We start from the raw sequence: 27,445 nt of genomic DNA, 5'->3' as shown, positions 1-27,445 counted from the left end.
CAGAAAATGGTTGACAGGAAGGCTTTAGCTCCATCTGTTCCTGAACTATGTCCTCTAAAGGATTTCATCTTTCATTGGCTTAATCATAGTGGTGGGAGTGGATATGTGTCTCACAATTTTATGTATCATTGGCCCATTAGAAATAAGATCAAAATTAATTTCAGTTGGAGCAGAAAACAAACCAGAATGAAGCAGGACAAACATTATTTTTTATCACTCCATGTGTAGCGGGGTGCTAGTTCCTAAGAGGCACCTACCAAGGCTGTTAGTGTGACTCATGGATACACAATGACCCAAAGATTTATTTCCCATGAAGTTTTCAAAATGCACAAAAAAATAATAAAAAATAAAATAAAAGCCACCAGCTGAAATTGATTTTGATCTTGTTTCTAATAGGCTGATGATGCATAAAATCATGAAACAGAGCCCGCTCACACCTCTTCAAAAATGACCCAAAACTGGTGAAACACGTTAGAGGGCATGGTTTGGAAGGGGATGGAGCTGAAGCCTTCCTGTCATACTTGAAATTGAGCTGCTATCGGTGTGCACTTTCGTCTATCTTTTGTAAATTGCTGGCAAGCCCTGTGGGAGCTGCATCCGACAGGGATTGCATCACTGGGTGACTGAATAAGTGGATCTTTAGAGGCACTACATATTCAATTGGAGTTCAACAGAAAATCTTTGTCATAATATGTTTGAATTCATTTTAAGGTTGCTTGAGCTTAGAACTCATTTTAATTAAACATTGTTCTTCAAATCATTTATTTTGCTATTAAAATAATTATTCATTATTTAATTACATTATGTGTCTTTTTTTTCAGTCCTTGGTGCAATCCCGTAAAGCAGGAATAACATCTGCACTTGCAACAAGCACTTTAAACAATGAAGAGCTAGTGAGTACTATAAATTAGAACCAAATAATTTGTTGCTGGTGTAGTTTTTTTTTTGTGCTAACATCAATTTTTTCCCCCTTTTTTAACCAGAAAAATCATGTTTACAAAAAGGCCCTACAAGCTTTAATCTATCCAATTTCCAGCACAACTCCCCATAATTTTGAGGTGTGGACTGCCACGACCCCAACTTATTGTTACGAGTGTGAAGGGCTTTTGTGGGGGATTGCCCGTCAGGGTATGCGCTGCACAGAATGTGGAGTTAAGTGCCACGAAAAATGCCAGGACCTCCTAAATGCAGACTGTCTACAAAGTAAGTGTTCTATGTATTCATTTTTTTTTAATGAAACTGAATTGTGTTTCTGGTCACCATCAGAAATAAAGGGGGACTTTTATTTTAACCTACGAGTCTTCAATGTAAAAAGTTTGTTTTTCTTTGTTTCCTTTTTGCCATCTGCTAGATTTAATATATTGATTCCTTCCTAAAAAGCATTGTTGGTTCTTAAACCTGAAGGTTTGGGGCTGTCATACCCTGGCTGCTCTGGCCAGGGTAGAGGCGTGATCAGCGTCCGTGCTTGAATAGTTTCAAAAGAGTGCAGGGATGACATTAGGGGTCTAATATACCTGTGGTGTCTCCTAAAAGAGAACCTGTCACATATATTGAAATTACATGGACACTGTGGTCATTAGGCTTGAGATAGCAAAGCATGCTGCCATGACTACCAATCCAATGTTTGACCTGCTACGTCAGGAATGTTAACACCTCTTTGTCTCAGAACTAGTCCCAACAAGTTCACTGAGCCAATTCTAGGCTAACTTCTGTTACTACCCCTGCTGCGGGCTTGAGGGTCCTTTTAAAATGAACTTTAGGGAACTACTCCAGGCCACAGATACTCTACATTTTACATTGTAAGTGCATTTTATCTTTAAATTTTCATTCATAAAATTAACATATTTTTCCATGATTTAGTCAACCTCCCATTTGATGGTTCCCATATTTATAGATGTAAAATTCATGTGACATTCGTAGGTGATTATTCAATCCCTGTGTTTTAAAACATGACCCAGGAGGATTTGCCTTCAGTAAATATTTCAGGAATGTTACTTTCACATTTAAATACTGTATGTCCCTTGACTTCATGAAGTTTCACTCAAAACACATAGTTTTGAATTTGACTAGGGTTTATTGGGGACCTATAGCATGTTTGCACCCCCTATTTATGTCCTTCTGTCTTGCAAAAGTTAAAGAACATATTCTGGTCACTTTAGGGTTGATTTACTAAAGTAAAAAGGCTGTTTACTTTGCAAGAGAAGTTACACTTCGCAAGGGAATTGGCCCCAGAGCTTAGTGAATGTGGTAAAATTTTACATTGCCCAATCACATGCAAATAAAAAAAAACAGCATGTTTGCTTACTTATGATTGTATGATGGAATTCAGCAGAGCTTTACCTCATTTGCTAAGTTCTGAGGAAAATTCACTTGCAAAGCACATTTTCTTGAAAAGTGAACAGCCTATTCTCCTATTTTTATGTCAAACTCATTGACTTCAATGGAATGAAATGTAGAGGTAGGTTTGGCAGAGATGTACTTTAAAGGGGTAGCTTTTTTTTTTCGTAGGCAAGTATACCTTTGCTAAGAAATGCCTTATGTTTAATGATAGGCAATCCCTTATATTTGATTCTGAATGTTTTCAGTGATATTTAATGTGTTAATTCTTAACAGGAGCAGCAGAGAAGAGCTCAAAGCATGGGGCAGAAGATCGCACACATAATATTATCATGGTTCTTAAAGATCGTATGAAAATACGAGAAAGAAACAAGCCAGAGATTTTTGAACTTATCCAGGAAGTTTTTGGTGTTGCCAAAGCTACACATGCTCATCAAATCAAAGCTGTAAAACAGAGTGTACTAGACGGTACATCCAAGTGGTCAGCAAAAATCAGCATCACTGGTAGGTGGGAGAGGGTTTATACAAGTTTGTTTCAGTGTTCTAGAAAAAATGTCTTCCTTGGGCTTATAAAGGAAGTTATGGCATATACAGAGTGGGGCTGGTGAGTATATAATGTCAAGCAAACTGGGGTTGATTTACTTATTACTTTACTTATATTACATACTCCACACTGATTTGCTGCATCATTTGCATGCTAGGCTGTATTATATATACTACATTACTCCACTCTGTATGCTGCACTGTACATTGTAAACCACATAGATCCATTGTGTGTTGTATTCTAAATAGTTCATTGTTGTCACTACGCTATATACAGTATTCCTGCTTCATTAAATTGGGTTGATTTACTAATGGAATATAGGCTCTTCACCTAGCAAAGTGAATGTTCACCATGAAAAGTAAAGACAGGGAATCTTTATTTACTTTGATTACCCACCTATATGCAAGGGAAATTTGAAACAGTTTGGATGTTTGATAGCACAAGAGTGGGTTTTCAAAATGAACATTACTGACATTCTCTTTGCAAAATGAAGATACACTCAGTGAACATTCACTATGAAAAAATTAGACACATACAAAAAAATTTGCTACAGGGGCAGATGAGCAGGTGCTATAAAAGCTAACAAGAGCCATTGTTGCACTAAAAGGGAACAGGAGCAAAATAAATAGTAAAACCATGCTCAGGCCCTGTCTAGAATACTCAATATAGTTTTGTTATGTGCAGGGGCATCACATCCCAATTATAGTAAATTGTACACTGTGTAATTGAAAAGGGACTTTTTAGGTGCCCAGGGACGTCACATACTGTATACAATCTTAAAATGTATACAAATGTATTGATACATTTAGTAAAATCTTTTTACACATAACAAAACATGTTAATTGGACCCCCAAAGGGGTGTGGGACTCCCTACTCATACAGAAGCCCTTGGCAGTCCTATTTACAAATGTTAACAGCTTACATCTGCTGATAGTTTTGGACAGTCCTCGTCTGTCAATGTCAGCCATAATATTTGTAAATTTATATATATATATATATATATATATATATATATATATATATATATATATATAAAAGAGAGCCGCACTCACGGGTCTTGAAAGGTGGATGCACAATAATGGTTTTAATCAACATTTTGATGAGGCACAAGCTTGCCTTCCTCAGGATAACAAGCAAGTGAAGCAACATAACATATATACCCTGGCCCACACAGAGGTGCATTCCCCTACAAGCCAGGGCCCCTAGACCGTGGGCAGGAGTCTGGCCTCCACACACCTCCAGTAGCCCGTGGCGAACGTCCCAGCAAATGGGCGTTCGTCACACTTGCTGCAGTCCAACAGTGTATGGCCTCTGTGAATACAGTGAAGTTCATTAAGTTCAGTTTGCAGTTAACATTTCTGTGGTGGAAAAAAAACCTCCTTGCCTTTATCAAAGGTAGTATGGATCACTCCCTTCTAAGAATTCTAACTGGAGGTGTATTCTTCTTCAAAATAACATCTAACCATTTTCTGCACACCTTTTCGTGTGAAAAGCTCCTCACCCAACTATTCATCCTGTAGTCTAAAAAAATTCTTAAAATACGTTATTTAGGCCTTTTATTAGGTACCCTTTTCTAAGCAAAAACAATTCTAGTTCAAGTAATGTTTTGGTATTTTCAATTTTTTTAACTGATAGAGATGTACTGTATGTCTTTGAACATCCTCGGGATCCACAGGGGCCAAAACTTCACACAGGGTGCACACTTAACATATAGTACCTTGAAAAAATATTCACATCCCTTGAAATTTTCCATATTTTGTCATGATACAGCTTAAAATGAAAACGTAAAAATGTAGCACATAACTGTGAAGTGGAAGGAAAATGATAAATGGTTTTCAAATTCTTTTACAAATACATCTTTGAAAAGTGTGGCGTGCATTTGTATTCAGCCCCCCTGAGTCCCTAGTTTGTAGAACCACCTTTCACTGTAATTACAGCTGCAAGTCTTTTTGGGTATGTCTCTACCAGCTTTGCACATCTAGGGAGTGACATTTTTGCCCATTCTTTGCAAAATAGCTCAAGCTCTGTCAGATTGAATGGAGAGCGTCTGTCAACAGCAATTTTCAAGTCTTTCCACAGATTCCCAAGTGGATTTAGGTCTGGACTTTGACTGGGCCAGTCTAACACATGTATATACTTTGATCTAAACCAGGGATCCTCAAACTACGGCCCTCCAGCTGTTGCAGAACTACACATCCCACGAGGCATTGTAAAACTCTTACATTCACAGACATGACTAGGCATAATGGGAATTGTAGTTCCTGAACAACTGGAGGGCCATAGTTTGAAGACCCCTGATCTAAACCATTCCACTGTAGCTCTGGCTGTATGTTTAGGGTCGTTGTCCTGCTGGAAGGGGAACCTCTGCCCCAGTCTCAAGTCTTTTTTCATATTCTAACAGGTTTTCTTCTGCCTGTATTTGGCTCCATCCATCTTCCCATTAACTCCGACCTGCTTCTCTGTCCCTGCTGAAGAAAAGCATCCCCAAAATATGATGCTGCCACCACCATGTTTCACAGTGGGGATGGTCTGTTTAGGGTTATGTGCAGTGTTAGTTTTCCGCCACATGCAGCGGTTTTTTTTAGGCCAAAAAGTTAAATTTTGGTCTCATCTGACCAGAGCACCTTCTTCCACGTTTGCTGTGTCCCCCACATGGCTTCTCACAAACTGCAAACGGGACTTCTTATGGCTTTCTTTCAACACTGGCTTTCTTCTTGCCACTATTCTATTAAGACCAGATTTGTGGAGTGCACGATTATTAACCTGAGCTGTGGATCTCTGCAGCTCCTCCAGAGTTACCATGGGCCTCTTGGCTGCTTCTCTGATTAATGCTCTCCTTGCCCGGCCTGTCAGTTTAGGTGTACAACCATGTCTTGGTAGGTTTGCAGTTGTGCCATACTCTTTCCATTTTCGGATTGAACAGTGCTCCGTGAGATGTTCAAAGCTTGGGATATTTTTTTATAACCTAACCCTGCTTGAAACTTCTCTACAACTTTATCCCTGACCTGTCTGGTGTTTTCCTTGGTCTTCATGATGCTGTTTGGTCACTAAGATTCCCTAACAAACAAATGTATGTCACACTTTTCAGATATTTATTTTTTTAAGAATTTGAAAACCATTTATCATTTTCCTTCCACTTCACAATTATGTGTCACTTTGTATTGGTCTATCACATAAAATCCCAATAAAACACATTTAAGTTTTTGGTGTAACATGACAAAATGTGGAAAATTTCAAGGGGTATGAATAATTTTTCACTGTATGTGTTTTACTATTAGTACTCATTTGGATCCCATTTGATGGTACACACACACATATATATATATATATATATATATATATATATATATATGTATATATATATATATATATATATATATATATATATATATATATACAGCTATCTATACAGCTATCTATACACTTCAAATCACGTGAAGAGACACCCTAGACCAACAGGTGCCTTAGGCTATAATAGGCAGGTTGGGAAGAAGAGGTTATAACTTGGATGTCTCTAGCGGCTGGTAACGCATGACCATATACAGCCTGTATGTCTAATGCACTCTTCCTTGCAATCAGTTGCCCTTTGAAGGTGTCCCTGTGCTTGATCCCCTAGAGCAGGGGTAGTGAATTAAAATTCAATGAGGTCCAGTCACTAAAATTTTCTTCTGGCCGAGGTCCGAATCTCAAGTCTGTGCCATTAATTTGTACTCTTCTACTTTCCTTTTTTGGCGCTTTTCTTATTGTTTTCTACACACACTCTGGTAATACTCTGTAAATGTCCCCAATAGTGTTCCCCCTTACATCAAGTGCCCCTACCAGAGTGATTCCTTACATTGGGTCCCCCCATAAAAACAGTTGCCACTGTGCAGGGACCCCCTTATTTCAGGTATTCCCATCAGAGTGCCCACTTACATTAGGTGCCATCATCAGAGTGCCCCCTTACGTCATTTGTCCCCATCAAATCAGGTTTGTCAATCGGAGTGCTCCTTTACATCAGGTGTGCTCATCATAGTGCCCCCTTACATCAGGTGTCCCCATCACAATGCCACGTTAAATCAGGTATTACCATCAGAATACCCCCTTAACATATGTGCCCATCAGCATGCCCCTTATTTTATGTTAAGGGGCACTCTGATAGGTACATTTTATGTTAACAGGCAGGCTGATGGACACATGTTGCTGTGCCCATCAGTGTGCCCCTTAACATAAAATAAGGGGCAGCAAACAATGACTGCATTTAAGATTGAGAAAAGATAAAAAAGCACTATAGCAAGCTGACAAATCACATTCTGATCCTTTTTAATGCCTCTTGCAGCCTTCAACCACATAGCACGCACAGCAGACAGCACACATGGCACACACAGCCCACATAGCACACACATAACACACAGGTGACACGGCACACACGGCACACACAACACACATAACATACAACACAGCACACATAGCACACACGACACACACAGCACACACAACACACACAGCAGACACGGCACACACAGCAGACACAGGTGACACAGCACACACAGGTGACACAGCACACACAGGTGACACAGCACACACGGCACACACAGGTGACACAGAACACACAGCACACACAGGTGACACGGCACACACAGAACACACAGGTGACACGGCACACACAGAACACACAGGTGACACGGCACACACAGCACACACAGGTGACACAGCACACACGGCACACACAGAACACACAGGTGACACGGCACACACGGCACACACAGGTGACACGGCACACACGGCACACACAGGTGACACGGCACACACGGCACACACAGCACACACAGAACACACAGGTGACACAGAACACACAGGTGACACAGCGCACACAGAACACACAGGTGACACGGCAAACACAGCACACACAGGTGACACGGCACACACGGCACACACAGGTGACACAGCACACACAGGTGACACAGCACACACAGAACACACAGGTGACACAGCACACACAGAACACACAGGTGACACAGCACACACAGGTGACACAGCACACACAGGTGACACAGCACACACAGAACACACAGGTGACACAGCACACACAGGTGACACAGCACACACAGAACACACAGGTGACACAGCACACACAGAACACACAGGTGACACAGCACACACAGGTGACACAGCACACACAGGTGACACAGCACACACAGAACACACAGGTGACACAGCACACACAGGTGACACAGCACACACAGGTGACACAGCACACACAGAACACACAGGTGACACAGCACACACAGGTGACACAGCACACACAGGTGACACAGCACACACAGAACACACAGGTGACACAGCACACACAGGTGACACAGCACACACAGAACACACAGGTGACACAGCACACACAGGTGACACAGCACACACAGGTGACACAGCACACACAGAACACACAGGTGACACAGCACACACAGCACACACAGGTGACACAGCACACACAGGTGACACAGCACACACAGGTGACACAGCACACACAGAACACACAGGTGACACAGCACACACAGCACACACAGGTGACAGCACACACAGGTGACACAGCACACACAGAACACACAGGTGACACAGCACACACAGAACACACAGGTGACACAGCACACACAGAACACACAGGTGACACAGCACACACGGCACACACAGGTGACACAGCACACGGCGCACACACAACAGATATAGCACACACAGGTGACACAGCACACATGGCACACACAGCAGACACAGCACACACCAGATGTAGGCTTTAGACAGCGTTCTCCCATCAATCAGCAGCAGTGATCACTGCTTACTTCTTCCTTCACAGTGGTCACTGCTCCTACAATGCTCCCCACTCATTTTTCTTATACTGTGCATAGTGACATATTTACACACTGACTACAGCTTGTTCTGCCGCATTACCTGCTTCCTCCTACTACGACCTCACTACTCTCTCCCTTCCCACATAACATTTACCCTACCTCACACAGCCGGGAGGCACAGTAGCTCTGAATGGAGGACGGAAGCTGCAAGCTGATTGGTTGCTTGGACTGCCCTTTATCTTAGCAACCAATCACAGGCTTGTTTACCTCAGTCAGCTTCCGCCCTCCCTCCAGAACTGTCCCGCCTCCCACTGTCGGCTCTGCAAAGATGAAAAGAGTGACGTGTTCGGCTGAGAAAAGAACAGGCTTTTAAATGGCGCAACCGCTGCGGTCCAGGTGGGAGAGTGATTGGGGCCGGACCTGGACCGCGGGCCGCCATTTAGTGATGCCTGCCCTAGAGGGTTCATGGTGCAGTATCTATCTAAATCTAAACTATTTTACCAAAAGTATCGAGACACCTGCCTTTACACGTACATGAACTTTAATGGCATCCAAGTCTTAGTCTGTAGGGTTGAATATTGAGTTGGCCCACCCTTGGCAGCTATAATAGCTTCAACTCTTCTGGAAAGGCTGTCTAAAAGTTTTAGGATTGTGTCTATGGGACTGTTTGACCATTATTTTTATAGCTTTTATAGCACCTGCTCATCTACCCCTGTAGTCAATTTTTTTGTATGTGTCTAATTTATTCATAGTGAATGTTCACTGAGTGTATTCTTCTAGAACCCTATTTGTGAGGTCAGGCACTGATGTTGAGCGAGAAGGCCTGGCTGGCAGTCTCCGCTCTAATTCCTCCCAAAGGTGTTCTATCGAGTTGAGGTTAGGACTCTGTGCATGCCAGTCAAGTTCCTCCAGCCCAAACTCACTCATTCATGTCTTTATGGACCTTGCTTTGTGCACTAGTGTGCAGTCATGTTGGGAGCATGAAATTGTCCAAAATGTCTTGGAATGCTGATGCCTTAAAAGTTCCCTTCACTGGAACTAAGGGGCCAAGCCCAACGCCTGAAAAACAACCCCACACCATAATCCCCCCTCCATCAAATGATTTGGACCTGTGCACAAAGAAAGGCCCACAAAGACATGGATGAGCAAGTTTGGAGTGGAGGAACTTGACTGGCCTGCACAGAGTCCTGATCGAAACCCGATAGAACACCAATGGGATGAATTCGAGCGGAGACTGCAAGCCAGGCCTTCTTGCCCAACATCAGTTTATTGTGTTAATTAGGGATCACTGGATATTATTAGATTATTTTAGTAGTACTTTATTTAGAAAGGTTATTTTCACTTTCATTGAACACATTGGTACATCACAGCAGCGCAGCACTTTTTATCTATATATTTGCTACTATATATGAGAAACACATTTAGTATTTGCAGCAGCTGTCAGATCAACACAGATTAACACTTTAGTTTCATCACACACACACATATTTTTTTGGCAGCGCACAGGTTTTTTCTTTTACACATTGACCTCACAAATGGACTTCTGGAAGAATGGTCAAACATTCCCATAGACACACTCCTAAGCCTTGTGGACAGCCTTCGTAAGAGTTGAAGCTGGTATAGCTGCAAAGGGTGCGCCAACTCGATATTGAATCCTACAAACTAACATTGGAATGCCATGTTCATGTGCGTGTAAAGGCCGGCGTACCAAGACTTTTGGTAACAAAATGTATCATTGCTCAAAAAAAATTAAAGGAACACTTTTTAATCAGAGTAAAACATCATTAAAGTCATTTAAACTCATGGGATATTGATCTATTCAGTTAAGTAGCAGAGGGGGTTGTTAATCAGTTTCAGCTGCTTTGGTGTTAATGAGATTAACAACAAGTGCACTAGATGGGAAACAATGAGATAACCTCCAAAACAGGAATAGTTTTCACTAGCATTTTTTTTTCACTAGTTTTGCATTCGGCTAGGGTCAGTGTCACTACTGGTAGCATGAGGCGATAACTGGATGGCACATCAATACGTGCCATTGCTAGAAGATTTGCCACCGCACACAAATAAGGGATAAAAAATGGGCGCGGGGGAACAGCAGAGACTGCAGAACATATAAACCGAAAAAGAGAGCAGCACACACAGGTCTTGAAAGGCGAACAAACAATAACAGTTTTAATCAACGTTATATATATATACATATATATATATATATATATATATATATTTATATAACCAAAAAAAGAGAGCCGAACTCACGGTTCTTGAATGATGGGAGGGGTTTTAGGCATGGGTGTCCGCAAGGAGGGGCAATGGGGGGCAAGTGCCCCCCCCCTGGAAATTTCCTGGCCTGCTCTAAGAGGGGGATCTATGGGGGACCCTGGCCTGGCCTGCTCTAAAGAGGGATCTATGGGGACCCTGGCCTGCTCTAAAGGGGGATCTATGGGGACCCTGGCCTACTCTAAAGGGGGTCATATTGGCTATATATATATATATATATATATATATTCTTTGCAGGCAGTGCCTGAAGTACCTGGTGGTGCAGGAAAACCTGGTAGCACGGGGAATATAGGTGAAAAGGTAAGACTGAAGAGGGATCTATGGGGACCCTGGCCTGCTCTAAATGGGGATCTATAGGGACACTGCTCTAAAGGGGATCTATGGGGGACCCTGGCCTGGCCTGCTCTAAAGGGGGATCGATGGGGGGCGAAAAGGGGCAGAGCATGGGTGACCTTAAAATGATAAAAAGTTCTGTGGATGCCCATGGTGTGGGGTAATTGCTGGAGGACCATGGGAGTAGTGTTACTTTGGACTCAAATCCATGTCACCCCAAGATACAGACTCTGGGATCAATGTTACAGGCCTAAAGCTGCCTGTTGCAGCAGAGGACTTCTCCACACAATGAGAGACTAAAGAGATGCTAATAACGTCAAACTCAGCTATTGTCTACTGTGGGGATGTGTATTGACACTTATAGTAAGGTGTTTTGAAAACGAAGATGGGCAGTCTGCGAGCCTACGTCTTCTGCTTTCATCTGTTTAGAGGTGGTTTTGTATTTACACTTCTAGGAATACGTATTCGGCTTTGTTTTGGGGGCTTGTTGTTTGTTGAGTTCATTATGATAATGTTGCAGTCTCATTCACCTATTGTCTCTTTCCAGATGGCCAGGGTATGCTGACTATGTTCTGTATACAATTGCATTTGCATATGATAATGAAATCAAACACATGAGACTGTATATATTGGAAGTGAGTTGTTGAATAAAGTGTATTTTGTTTTACCCTTCATCGAGCTTAGGCTGATGTTTTCAGGGAATTGAGGGGCCAGATCACTGCATCACGTGAGAGTCTGGAGACCGAAGACAGAAATACTTCAAGTATTGGGGATCTCTTACACTGGTGGCAAGCGGTGGGATTCTTCTCTGAATAGATCCCAAACCAGGAAAGCAGTTAGGAGCCCAGCAGCATCTCGTTCTAAGGAGGAACTCAGGAGATGGAGTGAGCTAGCCCCCGGACAGTGTCCCCATATGAGGTGGAGTTCCAGCGGAGACTACAAGACATACTGGCAAAGGAACAGGGCCATATGTCAGCCAAGGACAAGGGGAACTGGAAAAAATATGTAATGCAAGAACTCTGGCAGGAGTCCATGGAGGTAGCACAGCTTTGGCGGAAAGAGAAGCTTCCAAGTACAGCGCATCGCTGGCTGGAACAAGTGAGCCAACGGATGTTTATCCTGGGAGAACAACCCTTGATGCAGTGGGAAAGGCACCCTGGTCCAGAGAGAAATTATGCTGGATGACTCGTACCAGCCACTATGGTGGCACGCAGTCCAACGAGAACCTTGGTTGGCAGAAGGCATTCAACGAGAGGGGGGTGGGGCTATGATGGCCCAGGCCTGTTGTGGAAGGCAGTGGAGGAGGATGATGATTATTTCAGTCCTGCGATGTCGCGGTTCTGGGCTATTTATTATTACCGGAGAAGGATGCTACCAGTCCAGTTGTTGTTGGAGCTGAGACTAGACCTCATCTACCTGGTTATCATCGAGTGGGGGTTGGAACAGGACTACCAACACCTCCTAGACTTTGTCCAGCAGCAGCTAACAGCACTGGGGGTGGAGATGGTTGTGCCCACTACCCAGGACCAGCCAGCATTAGCAGGAGAGGTGATTGTAGATCCCTCATCCCACCAGCAGCCAACAGCACTGTGGGTGGAGATGGTCGTGCCCACTACCCAGGACCAGCCAACGGTACCAGGAGAGGCGATTGTAGGTCCCTCGTCCCAGCAGCAGCCAACAGCACTAGGGGTGGAGATGGTCATGCCCACTACCCAGGACCAGCTAGCATTAGCGGGAAAGGCGATTGTAGGTCCCTCGTCCCACCAGCAGCCAACAGCACTGGGGGTGGAGATGGTCGTGCCCACTACCCAGCACCAGCCAGTATTACCGGGAGAGGCGATTGTAGGTCCCTCGTCCCAGCAGCAGCCAACAGCACTGGGGGTGGATATGGTTGTGCCCACTACCCAGGACCAGCCAGCATTACCAGGAGAGGTGATTGTAGGTCCCTCATCCCAGCAGCAGCCAACAGCACTGGGGGTGGAGATGGTCATGCCCACTACCCAGCACCAGCCAGCGTTACCGGGAGAGGTGATTGTAGGTCCCTCGTCCCAGCAGCAGCCAACAGCACTGGGGGGGGGGGGGGATGGTCGTGCTTACTACCCAGGACCAGCCAGCATTAGCGGGAGAGGCGATTTTAGGTCCCTTGTCCCAGCAGCTGAGTGCCTGCCCAGCGGAAGAGCTGGCAGTCAGGCAGAACCCCACTGGTATCTGCCCACCAGTCCATGCAGTTTTTGTCATGGAAGGGGTGGATGGGGCCGTGGCCTCCACCCCTGGATTACAGAGATGCTGGGCAATCAGCTTAGATCCCCAACCCCCTAGTATGAGGGCCCATGGCCCATGCCACCCTGATTTTGCCCCTCCCGCAACCATGGAATGCCTCTGGAGTGGATTATAGCTGGTGCCCTGCCCAGAAAGACCCTGGATATTTTAATTGGGACGTAGGCCGGATGCCATCTGGAGCATGGCACAGCCTGGCAAAAGACATCAGACTAACACAGACCCAGACCAGTTGGAGGTCTGGGGTCTGGTTAGTCTCCCCAGGCGGAGGGTGATGAACGCCCATTTGCTGGGATGTTCGCCACAGGCTACTGGAGGTGTGTGGAGGCCAGACTCCTGCCCACGGACTATGGGCCCTGGCTTGTAGGGGAATGCACCTCTGTGTGGGGGTATATGCTGGAGGACCATGGGAGTAGTGTTACTTTGGACTCAAATCCATGTCACCCCAAGATACAGACTCTGGGACTGGAATCAATGTTACAGGCCTAAAGTTGCCTGTTGCAGCAGAGGACTTCTCCACACAATGAGAGACTAAAGAGATGCTAATGACGTCAAACTCAGCTATTGTCTACTGTGGGGATGTGTATTAACACTTATAGTAAGGTGTTTTAATAACAAAGACGGGCAGTCTGCGAGCCTACGTCTTCTGCTTTCATCTGTTTAGAGGTGGTTTTGTATTTACACTTCTAGGAATACGTATTCGGCTTTGTTTTGGGGGCTTGTTTGTTGAGTTCATTATGATAATGTTGCAGTCTCATTTACCTATTGTCTCTTTCCAGATTGCCAGGGTATGCTGACTATGTTCTGTATGCAATTGCATTTGCATATGATAGTGAAATCAAACACATGAGACTGTATATATTGGAAGTGAGTTGTTGAATAAAGTGTCATTTGTTTTACCATTCATCGAGCTTAGGCTGATGTTTGGGGGGAATTGAGGGGCCAGGTCACTGCATCACATGAGATTCTAGAGACCTAAGACAGAAAAACTTAGTCCAAGTATTGGGGATCTGTTACAGCAAGTATCTGGCTCAGGGTGGGCTGAGGATCCCCCTCCTGCATGTCCTCCATGGCCTCTGGGTTCATAGCATCAGGGGAAACAGAAGGAGCATATTCTGTATCAGGGCCAGTGTCCATAGACAATAATGTACTGCTCCCCACCATCCTGAGCACTGGTCACCTGGGCATATGTGAGCTTCTGGGCCTAATACAACATGTCCTTAGTGCCATCCTTACGGGCTGTCTTGCCAGCCTTGCCACCCTACTCCCTCACCTTCTCCGCGCAGCGCTGTGTCCCCTTCTGCACGCCCGCCGTGGCGCCACGTTGGGCCTCCGCGACCGCGCCATCCTCCTTGCCTTTCCGGGTCATCATGGCTCGTAGCGCAGGGGGAATGGTGTCGTTCGAGTCCCTGGGGGATAAGGAAGCTAGCTGTGATGGTCAGAAGCAGATCGTAAACCAGAGGAAGGATCGGTCAGAGGGTAAGATGCGGGAGCTTCGTGCAGCGTGTCCGCTCACATGCCCTGCTCGGCTACGCCCCCCGAAATTAATGAACTTACTCGTTTTTGTTATATCATCATCATAAATTTATGACCATACCAACAACAATACCAAAAAACCAACAAATTTCAAAAGATAATTCACTAAATCATATTGCTTGAGGTATTTTATTTTTCCATTCCATTTCCAAACTAGTTAAAATTAATTTGCTTTAATGGTAACACTATTATATTAGTTTTGTTTTTCCTTGGCTGTAGACTTTATTATATAACATTACCGACCCTAAAAGGAAGTTATAATTATACATGGTCTTAAGAGGCCATAGATCTCAGGAGCAACATCTCCACGTACAACATTATTTATTTTAACTAAATTAGTTGCTCCTTTGAAAAGAAAGATCATTCCACAGAAACTTTGGTTAGTCTGTGTATTCAAGTGTACAGTATGTAAACCCTAACAATGAGCTCTAATTTTTGTAAACCTATGGTATTTGTCTGTTAGAGTTAAAATTGAAAGCATTTTGTAAAATCTGTTCGACAAATAAAAAATAATTCCTGCGGATCCTGGCAGAAATTATGTCAGCTGATAAAATCTTGTGTTCTCTTCCTGTGATGAACTTTTATTAATTAGCGTTGCTCTCAGCTCTCTCTGTGGCCTAAGAACACTTTGGTCTTTTATATGTAGAACAGGAGAGGGTGAGGTGTCTTCTCTTGTCCTAGGCTGACCCTTCTCCTCTCTAGATACAGTAAGATGAGTGAGTGTTGTCATCCAAAGACAGGAAGTATGTTACTGTGAGGTTCTCCAGGCAAAGATAAAAGGGAAAAACCTGAAAAAAAAAAAAATTGAATGCAGCCACCACATCTAAGGATTAGTTAGCTGAAATTTATTACATTTTTGTTCTTGAATTTAGGTATGCTTTAATTTTGAAGCTAGTAAGGTTATTTAGAATAGGGCTAGCCACATGGAAGATATTTTTGTTCCCCAAACATATCTAAGGTGTAACAAACTGCTAAGTATATTTAACCAAATTTAAATGTATTTCATTTTGCTTGCTGTATTACAGTGGTATGTGCACAAGGTCTACAAGCCAAGGACAAGACAGGTTCCAGTGACCCCTATGTTACAGTACAGGTTGGGAAAACAAAGAAAAGAACCAAAACTATCTATGGAAACCTTAATCCAGTCTGGGAGGAGAATTTTCATTTGTAAGTTTGCAACTTAACTAAAGCAATATCTTATTCCATATGTGACAGAATACGTAGAAGAGCGCTATCTTTCATTGCTCAGGTAAAATATATGCCATGTGGTAATCTGAAGATCTACCATAGCATTGTCACTTGTTTGGTAAAGGAAGAATGGTGTGATGCAATTTTTTATCAATTTAGATAATTCAAAAGAGTAAAATATTCTTTTTATTGACTAACTACTATGTTTTACTGCTGCTGCATATTATTATTTTATTTCATTGTGTTGTGTCGGATTGCTAGCATGATAATATTTTAAATTTCCAGTGAGTGTCACAACTCTTCAGATAGAATCAAAGTCCGTGTATGGGATGAGGACGATGACATAAAATCAAGAGTGAAACAGAGGTTTAAGCGTGAGTCTGACGATTTCTTGGGCCAAACCATCATTGAAGTCCGAACCTTGAGTGGAGAGATGGATGTATGGTACAATCTAGGTAATAAATGACTGTCAAATTAAAATACAAATGACTGATTTCTTTTGAGAATGAGCAATTTTGAAATACAAAGTAAATGCTCCACAAAGGTTTTGCCCTAAAAAAAAAAAGCGAAGCCTAGACAACATTATGATTTTGTGTGCTTCAGACTACAGACTATCAATTTTAAACATTTCAATTTGAACCACAGAAGCTATTTTCCAGTTTACAGAGGAAAGCTGTATGCCTGCAGAGAAGGAATTGCCACCTTCGGGTGAGGTACTCATGCAGCTATCCAACAAATACAACACACCTCTCTTCTGCGCTTAGAGGTGGGCCTCACAAAGTTATCTCTCTAGGTTCTTTATCTTGTTAGATCCAGATAACTGCCACCTTGCTGCCCTCTCAAGATTGGGGATGTCTGGATACACTAGAATTAGGAAATAGACAGAGGGGCACCAGCCTAGTGCATTTTCCTCAATAGAAACTCTCAACTTTTATATTTATAAACTAAACATGATAAAAAAAGGGGGTGTGATCAAGGACTAGCCCCTCCTTAATTGGTGTGTATTCCCATGGTATCAACCCAGGCAGCGTTGCCATGCAAGCTCAAAACATTGTAAGTAAATAAAGACATAGTTATAAAACCATAAGAATTTTTTTTAAAACACAATAACACCTTGGTACCATTAATAATCTTACTCTTGAGTATCATGAAGGGGGATTTAAATGAGATAAGATAAGTGCCCACAGATGATGCGTCCCCTTCAAAGAAGCGGGGGGGGGGGGGGGATTGAAGTGTATAAGGTCTGCTATGGGCATCTAGATTTATTTTATCCAGGGGAGATCCGTAAGGTCTCACATAGTGGTAGGTCTCGAGAGCGTCTGGAACGCACACCGCCACAACTAGGAAGTGGGGCCACGTCCTGCGTTTCAAGCTGCTGATGTCACTTCCCCCTGGGTCACTTCCGGACAATCATCGTCAATTCTGCTCTTACTGTAGCCCTAGCTACAAGCGCCTAATGCGCACCGCAATGCAATATGCAGCCACACTCCCCCATCCCACCAGTAAAGTGCACGCCCACCAAAACGGACCTCCCACTAAGGAAAACTGTATGTCACCAGAAAGGGAGGTCAATACAGCAATATACAGAATTCACCCAGTGCAGTTGGCAGAGTATATACACGTACAGCAGTCAATTCAGGGGGAGCTTATCACAGCCATATAGTGCAAAGTAGTGTGACGACCCTGCCTCTTGATTAGTAGACTAATTTCTGTTGCCTCAAAGCACCAATGCATCCTTGTGCCAGCTTCCTGTTGTTCATTTTGGCCATTCCGACTTATGCAGTTATGTTTCAACCCCAAAAAGTTGGTCGTTTAGGTAATGGTAGATAATGGAGAAAACATAGAAGCTTCTTTTGGTCTCCCAGGGACTAGGGCTTCTTTCACACATGCGGACTGTTTTGTCTGTTTTTCATCCATCCGTTGACGGATGTTAAACGAACATCAATGCATCTCTATGGAAAAACGGATTTAAATGGATGATCATCCATTTACATCAGTTTACATCTGCATCCGTCAACATCCATTTTTTGAAATGGATCAAAGCTCTATTTTTCTTCTGTTAAAAAAAGGGATCGGATGAAAAAACGGACATAAACTGACAAACGGTCCATTTAGTGGATGTAAAAAAAATTATGAGAAACTGATTGAACTATATGAAATGAGCAGTCTGCATGTGTGAAAGGGGCCTTAGTGGTAAGATCATTCCTCTTGCGTTCCCTTACCTGCCAGGACACCTGTATTGAGTTAAAGAGTTCCCACACCTGTATTGACATCTAGGGGTTGATTTAATAAAACTGGAGAGTGCCAAATATGGTACAGCTGTGCATGGTAGCCAATCAGCTTCTAACTTCAGTTTGTTTAAAAAGGCTTTGACCAAAAATCCTGGAAACTGATTGGTTTCTATTCAGAGCTGCACCTCAATTTGCTTTCTCCAGTTTTAGTAGGTCAATCTCCTTGTGTTAACTTCAGAGTGTATAGTGGTTCTAACTCTTATTTGTTATCTAGAATCACAACAGTTTGTAAAGCTGGTGCAGATTCTAATCTAAAACATTATTTATCAAAAGAATTTGGAACTGTTTATTTATAGCTTCTGGGTGTGAATTCAATATTGTTTGGATTGACATCCCTTGCTAATGAATGTGTATTCTTGTGGGTTAAACATTTTTTACATTTTCTTTTTACATCTAACATACATATACTGTACTTAAACAAATTAAATCAGAGTGTTTGCAGTAACCATGAAGAGCTGGATATGTGTTTTTTTTTTTTTTATCTAAAATTCCTGACAAAATTACTTTTTTTTACAGATAAGCGTACAGACAAGTCTGCTGTATCTGGAGCAATTCGACTACACATCAGTGTGGAGATCAAAGGAGAGGAGAAGGTGGCACCATATCACGTACAATACACCTGTCTGCATGAGGTTCGTAATAAAGGGATACTGTTTAATTTCTTAACTTTTGAACTAATCTTATTGATATTGATGATATAACATGTTAAAGATTGCAATTTATAATGTATTTTTTTTTGTTTCCAACTCTAGAACCTGTTCCATTACCTAACAGATGTACAGAATAATGGAGTTGTGAAAATTCCAGATGCCAAAGGGGATGATGCTTGGAAGGTTTACTTTGATGAGACTGCCCAGGAAATTGTGGATGAGTTTGCAATGCGATACGGAGTGGAGTCCATATACCAGGCTATGACGTGAGAAACAAATTGTTACATTAAACATGGGCAAATAGACATTCAATATATGTATTTGTTAGTTATAAAGATTAAAAAGAATAACAGTCCCTACAGTACTTTACAAGGGAAAAATCTGTAATAGATTCTGTAATGTTCTGTGTTTCACATTTAGCGACTAGATTTGGGAGACCTATTTGCTGCATCAGTACAAACAAATGGCAACCATCCCAACCTATACCTGGCCCTTGCAGCTAGGAGCACATGGAAGGGCGACACATGTCAAAAAGCAACAAAGAAAAATTCCCAGCTCACTTATCAACCAGCCTGCAACAAACCGAATTGTACTGTCTAAAAGTACACGTTAAAACCAGGTTTTTTTGTTGCTGCATCAGACTGTACACTCGACATGTAACAGCAACTTACCTGACTCCTGCAGAATTCTTAAAGTTACTCAGCCTCTATTTAAATAAACATAAATATAATTAAATAAATTAGGATATTGCTAAGAAACGCATTTCATATCTGTCCTGCCTTCTGCATTAAGCAAAACTCTGGTTCTTTGAAGATCCAGTCTTTAGTGGAAAATGCTCAGTATTTGACATTTCCAAGAGTGTAAGATACTGGTGCCTCCATTGCCACTATAGAACCCAGCAGTGACATAACGATGGCAGAATGAACCACAGAGAACAGCAGGGGACCAGGCATCTGACACACTCGGTACTGTCAAATGCCAAGCATTTTTTAGTAGAGCTTAGATTTAGACACATTACAGTGTGAGTGGATTTGCTCACCTGGTCATTGAATCTTTTACAGTAAACATTAAAGTGTAACTAAAGGCAAAACATGTTTTTACTTAGTTTTGGACAGAGTGGGGAAGGATTAGAACACCTGACAGGTTTTAAAGGGGTTAATATCTTAACCTTTTTTTTTTGCAAATATAAATTTTTATTAAGAACAACCGGGTACAGGTACAACAATGTTCATACATGGGAAGCATGACATACTGTATTTTCTGGCGTATAAGACTACTTTTGAACCTCAAAAAAATCCCCCAAAAATGGGGGGTCGTCTTATACGCCGAGTATAATATCTCCAAGGTAACCTAAGTATAAGTATTACCAGTAGATCATGAAATAGGGGGGTCGTCTTATACGCCCAGTCGTCTTATACGCCGGAAAATACGGTAGGTAAGCAAACTACAGTAACAGTAAAAACAGCTCAGTGCATCTGGTCCCATCAGCCCAAGAAATCACAACAAAAGTAAATCCCCCAACAAGGGGCATAGGGGTAGGCCAGTGCTTCTTGTAAGTGCCACTAAGGATACCCTCCCCGGAGTGTTACATTTTAAAGTTTTTTGTACAGGGGTCTCTCCTGGAGACCGCAAAAGAGAAGGAGAAAGGAAAGAAGCAGGGAAAGGAGCAGAGAAAGCAAAGTAGTGAGCAAGAGGAGGTTAAGAGGGTGGGGGATAGGAAGGGGGGCCAGGGTAGGAAAGGGGGCAAGGGAGAGAAGGGGAAACGGGGAGTGCAGAAAGTGGGGGCCTTCACCCAACACGCTACGGACATCTTAACATTTTTAACCTTAAAGCATTCCCTGCATTAAGGTAAAAAATGCTCCAGTAATAGTTTCCTCCCTTTCCCTAAACACTTACTTGACTCTCTCGATCCAGTTCTGTCCCATTTGCAACACCACTCTCCTCTCTTCCTCTTTTCACAGAACACACAGTCAACAGCAGGAGCCATTGTCTCCTGCTGCTGTCAGTCAGATCCTGTCAGGAGGGAGAGGGGGTCATGCATGCATGGGTACTCCCTCGGCAGCTTGCTTGCTGAGGGGGCACTTGTAATAAGAAGGGGCGGAGAGCGTCAGAGGGGAACTCCAGAAGAGGAGGCAAGGGACTTCTCTGTGCAATACCATTGCACAGAGCAGGTAAGTGTAACATCTTTTTTATTTTAATGAAAAAAAGAGGCTTTACATTTACTTTAGTTTCAGTCCATGTCCATGTTAGGGAGAGTCACACTATTTGTCCTATTTACCATTAACACTGAAAGTGAAAGAAAATCCCAGTAATTGGTTTTTACTAGAACAGGAATAGAAAAGAAATCTTCCAATGAGAAGACTCATTCTGAAGACACTGGTGAAATTTTCCCAATGGGATACAGATGGCAAAAATAAAACTTATAGTGTTTATAACACTCCCTTACACTATCCAAAATTAAATATAAAATATTTGCCGTTAGTTCTTTTTTAAACTGCTTTCCCTCCTCTGCAGACATTCCTTGTGTGCTGTAAATTCTCCTGTCGTTCTCTCCAGAGCTTCATATTAGGAACATAATTGTTCTTCCACTGTTTGCTTTAAAAGGACCTTTGAGGATAGGAGCGACATGTTTAAACCTTTTCTATTTTTCTGAAGGATTTACATTGTCCAAGTTCATGCCTAGTGGTTGTATACCAATATGTCAGCCCATTTAAATTATTTGTATTGATCCTTAGTGTTTTTATGTACTTGCTCCTGGAGACAAGACATATGTGGTCGGTAACTTCACATTCAACATTTAACACTAAATAAGACCCTCAGGCCCCTTTCACACGCGACGGATTTCATTCTTATCTGCAGTGAATCAACTCACAGACCCCCTGCTAATCAAAGCAGAGCAGGCAGATGACACATCCATGTTCACTCAGTTTCTGCAGAGCGGACACAGACAGAGCCCACTCTGCTGTATGGGCAGCTAGGAGTAAACAGACTCTGCTGTCCGCTTACACCCGACTTCCTCTGATCTGCTCTGCCTAAAGAGGACAGAGCCCCCTTCTATTTTTTTTTTTTTTTAGTTTTCCCAATCGAACCAGAGGTCCGTTTACACTTGCCTGTCAATAGGGATGAATGGACCTCCTGATCAGGTTCGCTTAAAAGACTGACAGGCGCACCTGATCAGAATGCTCATGTGAAAGGGGCCTTACTGTCTCCCAATGTAACATTATCATATAGAGTAAACCTGCTGTGATGCCACCTAGTATTTACAACAGTGTTTTACAGACTCATGGTTATATAACCTATAATTATAGGTGTGTTAAGGTTTGCATCCTGTATCCTAAATCTGTTCACTATTCTTTGTCTATCCCCTTCACCTCCTGAACTCAGGTTTCCCGCTTAGTATTTCTTCTAATACTGATTTAGGAAGAGGCTGACAAGGGAAATACGTGTGCTGAAACGTTTTTATCTTTATCATACAATACAGAACAAGGGATTTGTATTCAGAGACTATGGGTTATATGCAGGGTACCTTTAGGTGGCCCGTCACTGAGAAAAAACGTTGTTAAGGTCTCCCCTATTGCATAATCATATAACCCCACCCACTCCAGTTGTTTGCTAGTGTCTTTAGGCACAAAAAGTTAATATAAGCCCCTGATTGAAAGCTTGTATTAGCAAGTTTGGAGACAAGGCTGCAGCATATTTATTTGACTAGAACAATTAGGTAAAACAGGTATAAGGAGGTTCCGCAGTAGTAGGTAACCATTGGAGAAGTGTTATAAATTTCATGTCCTTTTTTGTGAAAATTTACAGTAATTATATGTATCAAGGTCACAATGTGTAGCTATCATATTACAACCCCAATTCCAAAAAAAGTTAAGACACTGTGTAAAATCTACATAAAAACAGAATTCAGTGATTTGCAAATTTCATAAACCCATATTTTATTTCCAACAGAAAATAGAACACATATCAAATGTTTGAAAAAATAATTTAACCCTTTCAGCTCTGGGAAGCTTTTACCCCCTTAATGACCAGGTCATTTTTTGTGATTTGGCACTGCGTTACTTTAACTAACAATTGCGCGGTCGTGCGATGATGTACCCAAATACAATTGATGTCCATTTTTCCCACAAATAGAGCTTTCTTTTGGTGGTATTTGATCACATTTGCGGTTTTTAGATTTTGCGCTATAGAAAAAAAAAAGAGCGACAATTTTGAAACAAACACAATATTTTTTACTTCCTGCTATAAAAAACTCCCAATAAAAAAATTTACAAAATCACATTTTTTATCAGTTTAGGCCAATTTGTATTCCGCTACATATTTTCGGTAAAAAAAATCCCAAAAAGCGTATTTTAATTGGTTTTATAGTTATAGCATTTACAAACTACGGGATAGATTTTTGGACTTTTTATTTATTTTTTTGTTTTTATTAGTAATGGCGGCGATCAGTGATTTGTAGCGGGATTGTGTCTTTGCGGCAGACAGATCGGACCCCAACTGACATTTTTGACACTTTTTGGGGACCAGTGACATTAATACAATAATCAGTGCTAAATAATATGCACAGTTACTGTATAAATGACACTGGCAGGGAAGGGGTTAACACTGGGAGTGATCAAGGGGTTAAATGTAAGCCTAAATGTGCTTGCTAACTCTGGGGGGAGGGCTCTGTGACAGGCACACAGAGATTGGTGTTTCAGCTTAGCTGAAACACACAATCTCACTGTGCCTGTGTGACAGGAGAGCCACCTGCTTTGTTTACATAGGCAGGAGGCTCTCCTGTCAGTTTCTCTGAAGATTGCGGGAGGCCAGTAGTGATCGAGCCCACTCCCCCTGCGATCTGGCTCCTGCGGTCTGGCTCCCGCTGTCTCTGAGACCGCGTGCACATAATCTCGTTGATCTACGTGATTATGCGCAGCAGAGCCGCAGTAAATCTGCGTGGGGCGGTCAGCAAGTGGTTAAACAATTTAAACAAGAAAACAATTAAAATAATAGGAAGTTTTGAAATTGATGGCAGCAGCATGTCTTAAAGATGTGACAGGGACAGAAAAAGCTGGCAAAGTAAGTGCACTACAAAGGAATAACATTTTGCAACTAATTAGGTTAATTGGCAACATGTCAGTAACATGATTGGATATAAAAAGGGCATCTTATAGAGTCAGAGTGTCTCAGTAAAGATAGACAGAGATTCATCACTCTGTGAAAAGCTATGTCTAAAAACTGTTAAACAATTTCAGAATAATGTTTCTCACTGTAAAATTGCAAAGACTTTAAATATATCATCATTTACAGTACATAATATCAAAAGATTTTGAGAATCTGGAAAAATCCCTGTGTGCAAGGGAGTTTGCCGTGCCATTGAAAAATTAAAATGAAAGCTCTAGCCTCTATCATGCAAAGAAGAAGCCATATCTGAACATGATCCAGAAACGCTGCCAAAGCTCATTTTGAATTGTCTATTGCAAAGTGCAAAACTGTTCTGTGGTCAGAAGAATTGAATTTTCATTGCATTCGGTTTTTATGTAGATTTTACACAGTGTCCCGACTTATTTTGGAATTAGAGTTGTAAAAGGCAATTATCATTTACTGCTGAGTTTTTGTTTTACAGACATTTTGCTTGCCTATCTTCCAAATATATGTGTCCTGGAGTACCAGCTGTTATGAGCACACTTCTCGCCAATATTAATGCCTACTACGCCCACACAACTGCATCAACCAACGTGTCTGCCTCTGATCGCTTCTCTGCCTCAAACTTTGGGGTAAGATCTGTTATTCCGTAGTATGTTAAGAACGGGCATTATTTTGCTTTATTATTTCGAAATCCAAACTAGTTACAAACGGGAGCAAGACTTTTGGTTCTTGCATGTCTAGACTTGTGACCGGTGTATTTATTAGAGCAAAAGAGAACACTAAGCAACAGCTTTGAGGCAAAGGCCACACACAACCTTGTGATGATGCTGTTGCTGTTGCTAGCTGCAACAATTTTCCAAAAAGAACTGTTTGTTGAATAAAAGATACACTGATTATCTGGTGCCAGTAGAATTTCAGATCCAAATTACGGAAATATTCCAAGTACAGAATATCCAACATACAACAAGAAGAATATGATCACCGTACCCGTATGACTGATAATAACCTCAGGACTAAATATAGAGCAGATGATAATCAAACATCCCATACCCAGGGTAATAAGGCAGCTCCCAACAATTGCCAAACTGTCACACTAATTAGTAGGAGCAAGGAGAATCTATATAAAATGCAAAGTAGAGCAGGTAGACAGTGATGAGGAAAGGGGAGGCAGAAGGGGAAGAGGGTGGGAGGAGGAAGGAGGAAGGAATAGCAGGGGGGAGAAGGAGGGAGGAGAGACAGAAAGGGAAGGGAGGGAAGAAGAAAATGGGGAAGGGGCAGAATAAAGAAGTATGGAAAGGAAGGGAGGGGACAGAAAAGTAAGGATAGAGAAAAGGCACCATGAGGACAGGATGAAGGGGGAGGGAGCTACATTAGAGAGGAGGAGATCCATGTCACATGAGCTCATATTCGATTTTGGGAGGAGATGCCACAGCTTCACTAGAGCCCCAAGAATCTTTCCAAACGGACCATATTTTATCAATTTTCTTGGACAGTTTCTGTGAATATAAGTAAGCCTATACAGTGGTAAGACAGAATTTGGTGTTAAGAGCCAGACAGCAACTGTTGGTGGGGCAGCAGACTGTCAACAGTGTAGTTTCTCCCCATGTGCATAAAAAGTGGTATAACAGACAAACAACATAGGATAATGTCCCAAAGTCAAGTCATCAAAAATATTAAATAAAAGCCTCTTCGGGTCCAAATCGAGGGTTAAAGCACATACCTGATTAAGATTAGCCAATAGTGCTGTCCAGAAGAACATGACAAGACCATATGCAAAAAGGATGCCTCAGGCATACCATGCCATAGGGGGCAAGAGGAGGATGCAGAGGGATAAATAACTGCTAATTGTTGAGGGGTATAATAGGCCCTATGTAAAAATTATGGTCAAATGAAACAATCTCTAGCTGAGAATAGTATGGTGACATAGGAACTCCCAGTCCTCATCCCTCAAGTCAGGGAGATCAGCCTGCCATTTTTTTACATACTATAGTAACCTTAGTAGCATATTCCAAAGACAGTCGGAGGTAAAAGTGAGGATAACGGCTTTTCAAAACTCAGGGCGTCAATAAACGCTCCACCCGATCAGATTTCAGCTTAATAGAGACTAGGAACTGATTACGGTAGACATGGCGTAATTGCAACTACCGAAAAAACATCCATTTGGTAAGGATAAAAGCAGCTCTAAGGTCCGAGAACAATGTGTTTTATTTCCACCACCCCCTTCGGCGCCTAAACTTGGGGGTCAGAGGCACTATTCATATGCAGAAGGGCCAAGTTGCCCCATTGGGTATATATGGAGAGCAGGTCGTAGGCAAACTATATTTTGCCCTTGCGACATTCTAAACCAAGATCGTAGTTTTCCTTCAGGCATGTAACTCCCGAGTGAGAGCTAGGGCAGTGAAAGACCAGGTTCCTAAGGGTGGAGTAGGAACCCATAATAGCGCTTCCAAGGTGACTGCCAGATTGTCGATCAGTTGAGAAAACAACTATCTAACAGTGACTAGAATTGCCGCCCAATAGTATGTTCGAAATTTGTCAGGGATGGGCCATCCTGGAATAGGGGTAGCTGGAGAGTAGAGAAAGCTAATTTAGGTGTCTTCCCAGCCCAGACAGAGGAGACAATAATACTATCCAGTCTAGCAAAAAAAGGATTTTGGGAGTAAGAGGAGCAATTTCTGAAAAAATAAAGAAATTTCAGGAGGAGTACCATCTTAACCTACCCATTGTAGTGAGGGGGAGGAGCCTCCAGGTAGCACATCTTTGAGAAAGATGTTTTTCGTAAAGAGAGCAAGTTTAACTCAAAATAATAGCCCAGGGGGCCAACCACTGTCACACCAAGACATTTGAACTTATCCACCCAGTGCAGAGGGATAGTCATAGGTGGTTTAGCATAGGATGGGTGAAGCGGGAACAACAGGGTTTTTCCCAAATTAATCCTAATCCCCGGACTATGAGCCAAAGGGGTCTATAATCCCTAAAGCTGCAACATTTTAGAGGTGATCAGTGGAGGAGAAGATTGATAAATTTTATAGTGGTAAGTGATATAGGGCTTATTTGGACATA

The 27,445-nt window shown here is 42.3% G+C and overlaps 1 protein-coding gene across 16 annotated transcripts in view; it reads left to right on the top strand.

The window, feature by feature from the left end:
- The window catches only part of LOC309544369 (protein unc-13 homolog A), a 297,990-nt gene that overhangs the window by 139,680 nt on the left and 130,865 nt on the right, over window positions 1–27,445 (top strand). For all 16 annotated transcript variants that reach the window (XM_082243274.1, XM_082243271.1, XM_082243272.1 and 13 more), the window contains 8 exons: window positions 822–893; window positions 984–1,203; window positions 2,614–2,841; window positions 16,149–16,290; window positions 16,597–16,766; window positions 19,119–19,234; window positions 19,355–19,518; window positions 24,861–25,011. In XM_082243274.1, the coding sequence (XP_082099400.1) occupies window positions 822–893; window positions 984–1,203; window positions 2,614–2,841; window positions 16,149–16,290; window positions 16,597–16,766; window positions 19,119–19,234; window positions 19,355–19,518; window positions 24,861–25,011 (1,263 nt within the window). The remainder of the gene's footprint in view (window positions 1–821; window positions 894–983; window positions 1,204–2,613; window positions 2,842–16,148; window positions 16,291–16,596; window positions 16,767–19,118; window positions 19,235–19,354; window positions 19,519–24,860; window positions 25,012–27,445) is intronic.

This window comes from Pelophylax lessonae (assembly GCF_965119305.1).
Source record: "Pelophylax lessonae genome assembly, chromosome: 1".
Lineage (NCBI taxonomy): Eukaryota > Metazoa > Chordata > Amphibia > Anura > Ranidae > Pelophylax > Pelophylax lessonae.
The sequence above is the reverse complement of the archived record's forward strand: the minus strand, read 5'-3'. Positions and strand labels throughout refer to the sequence as shown.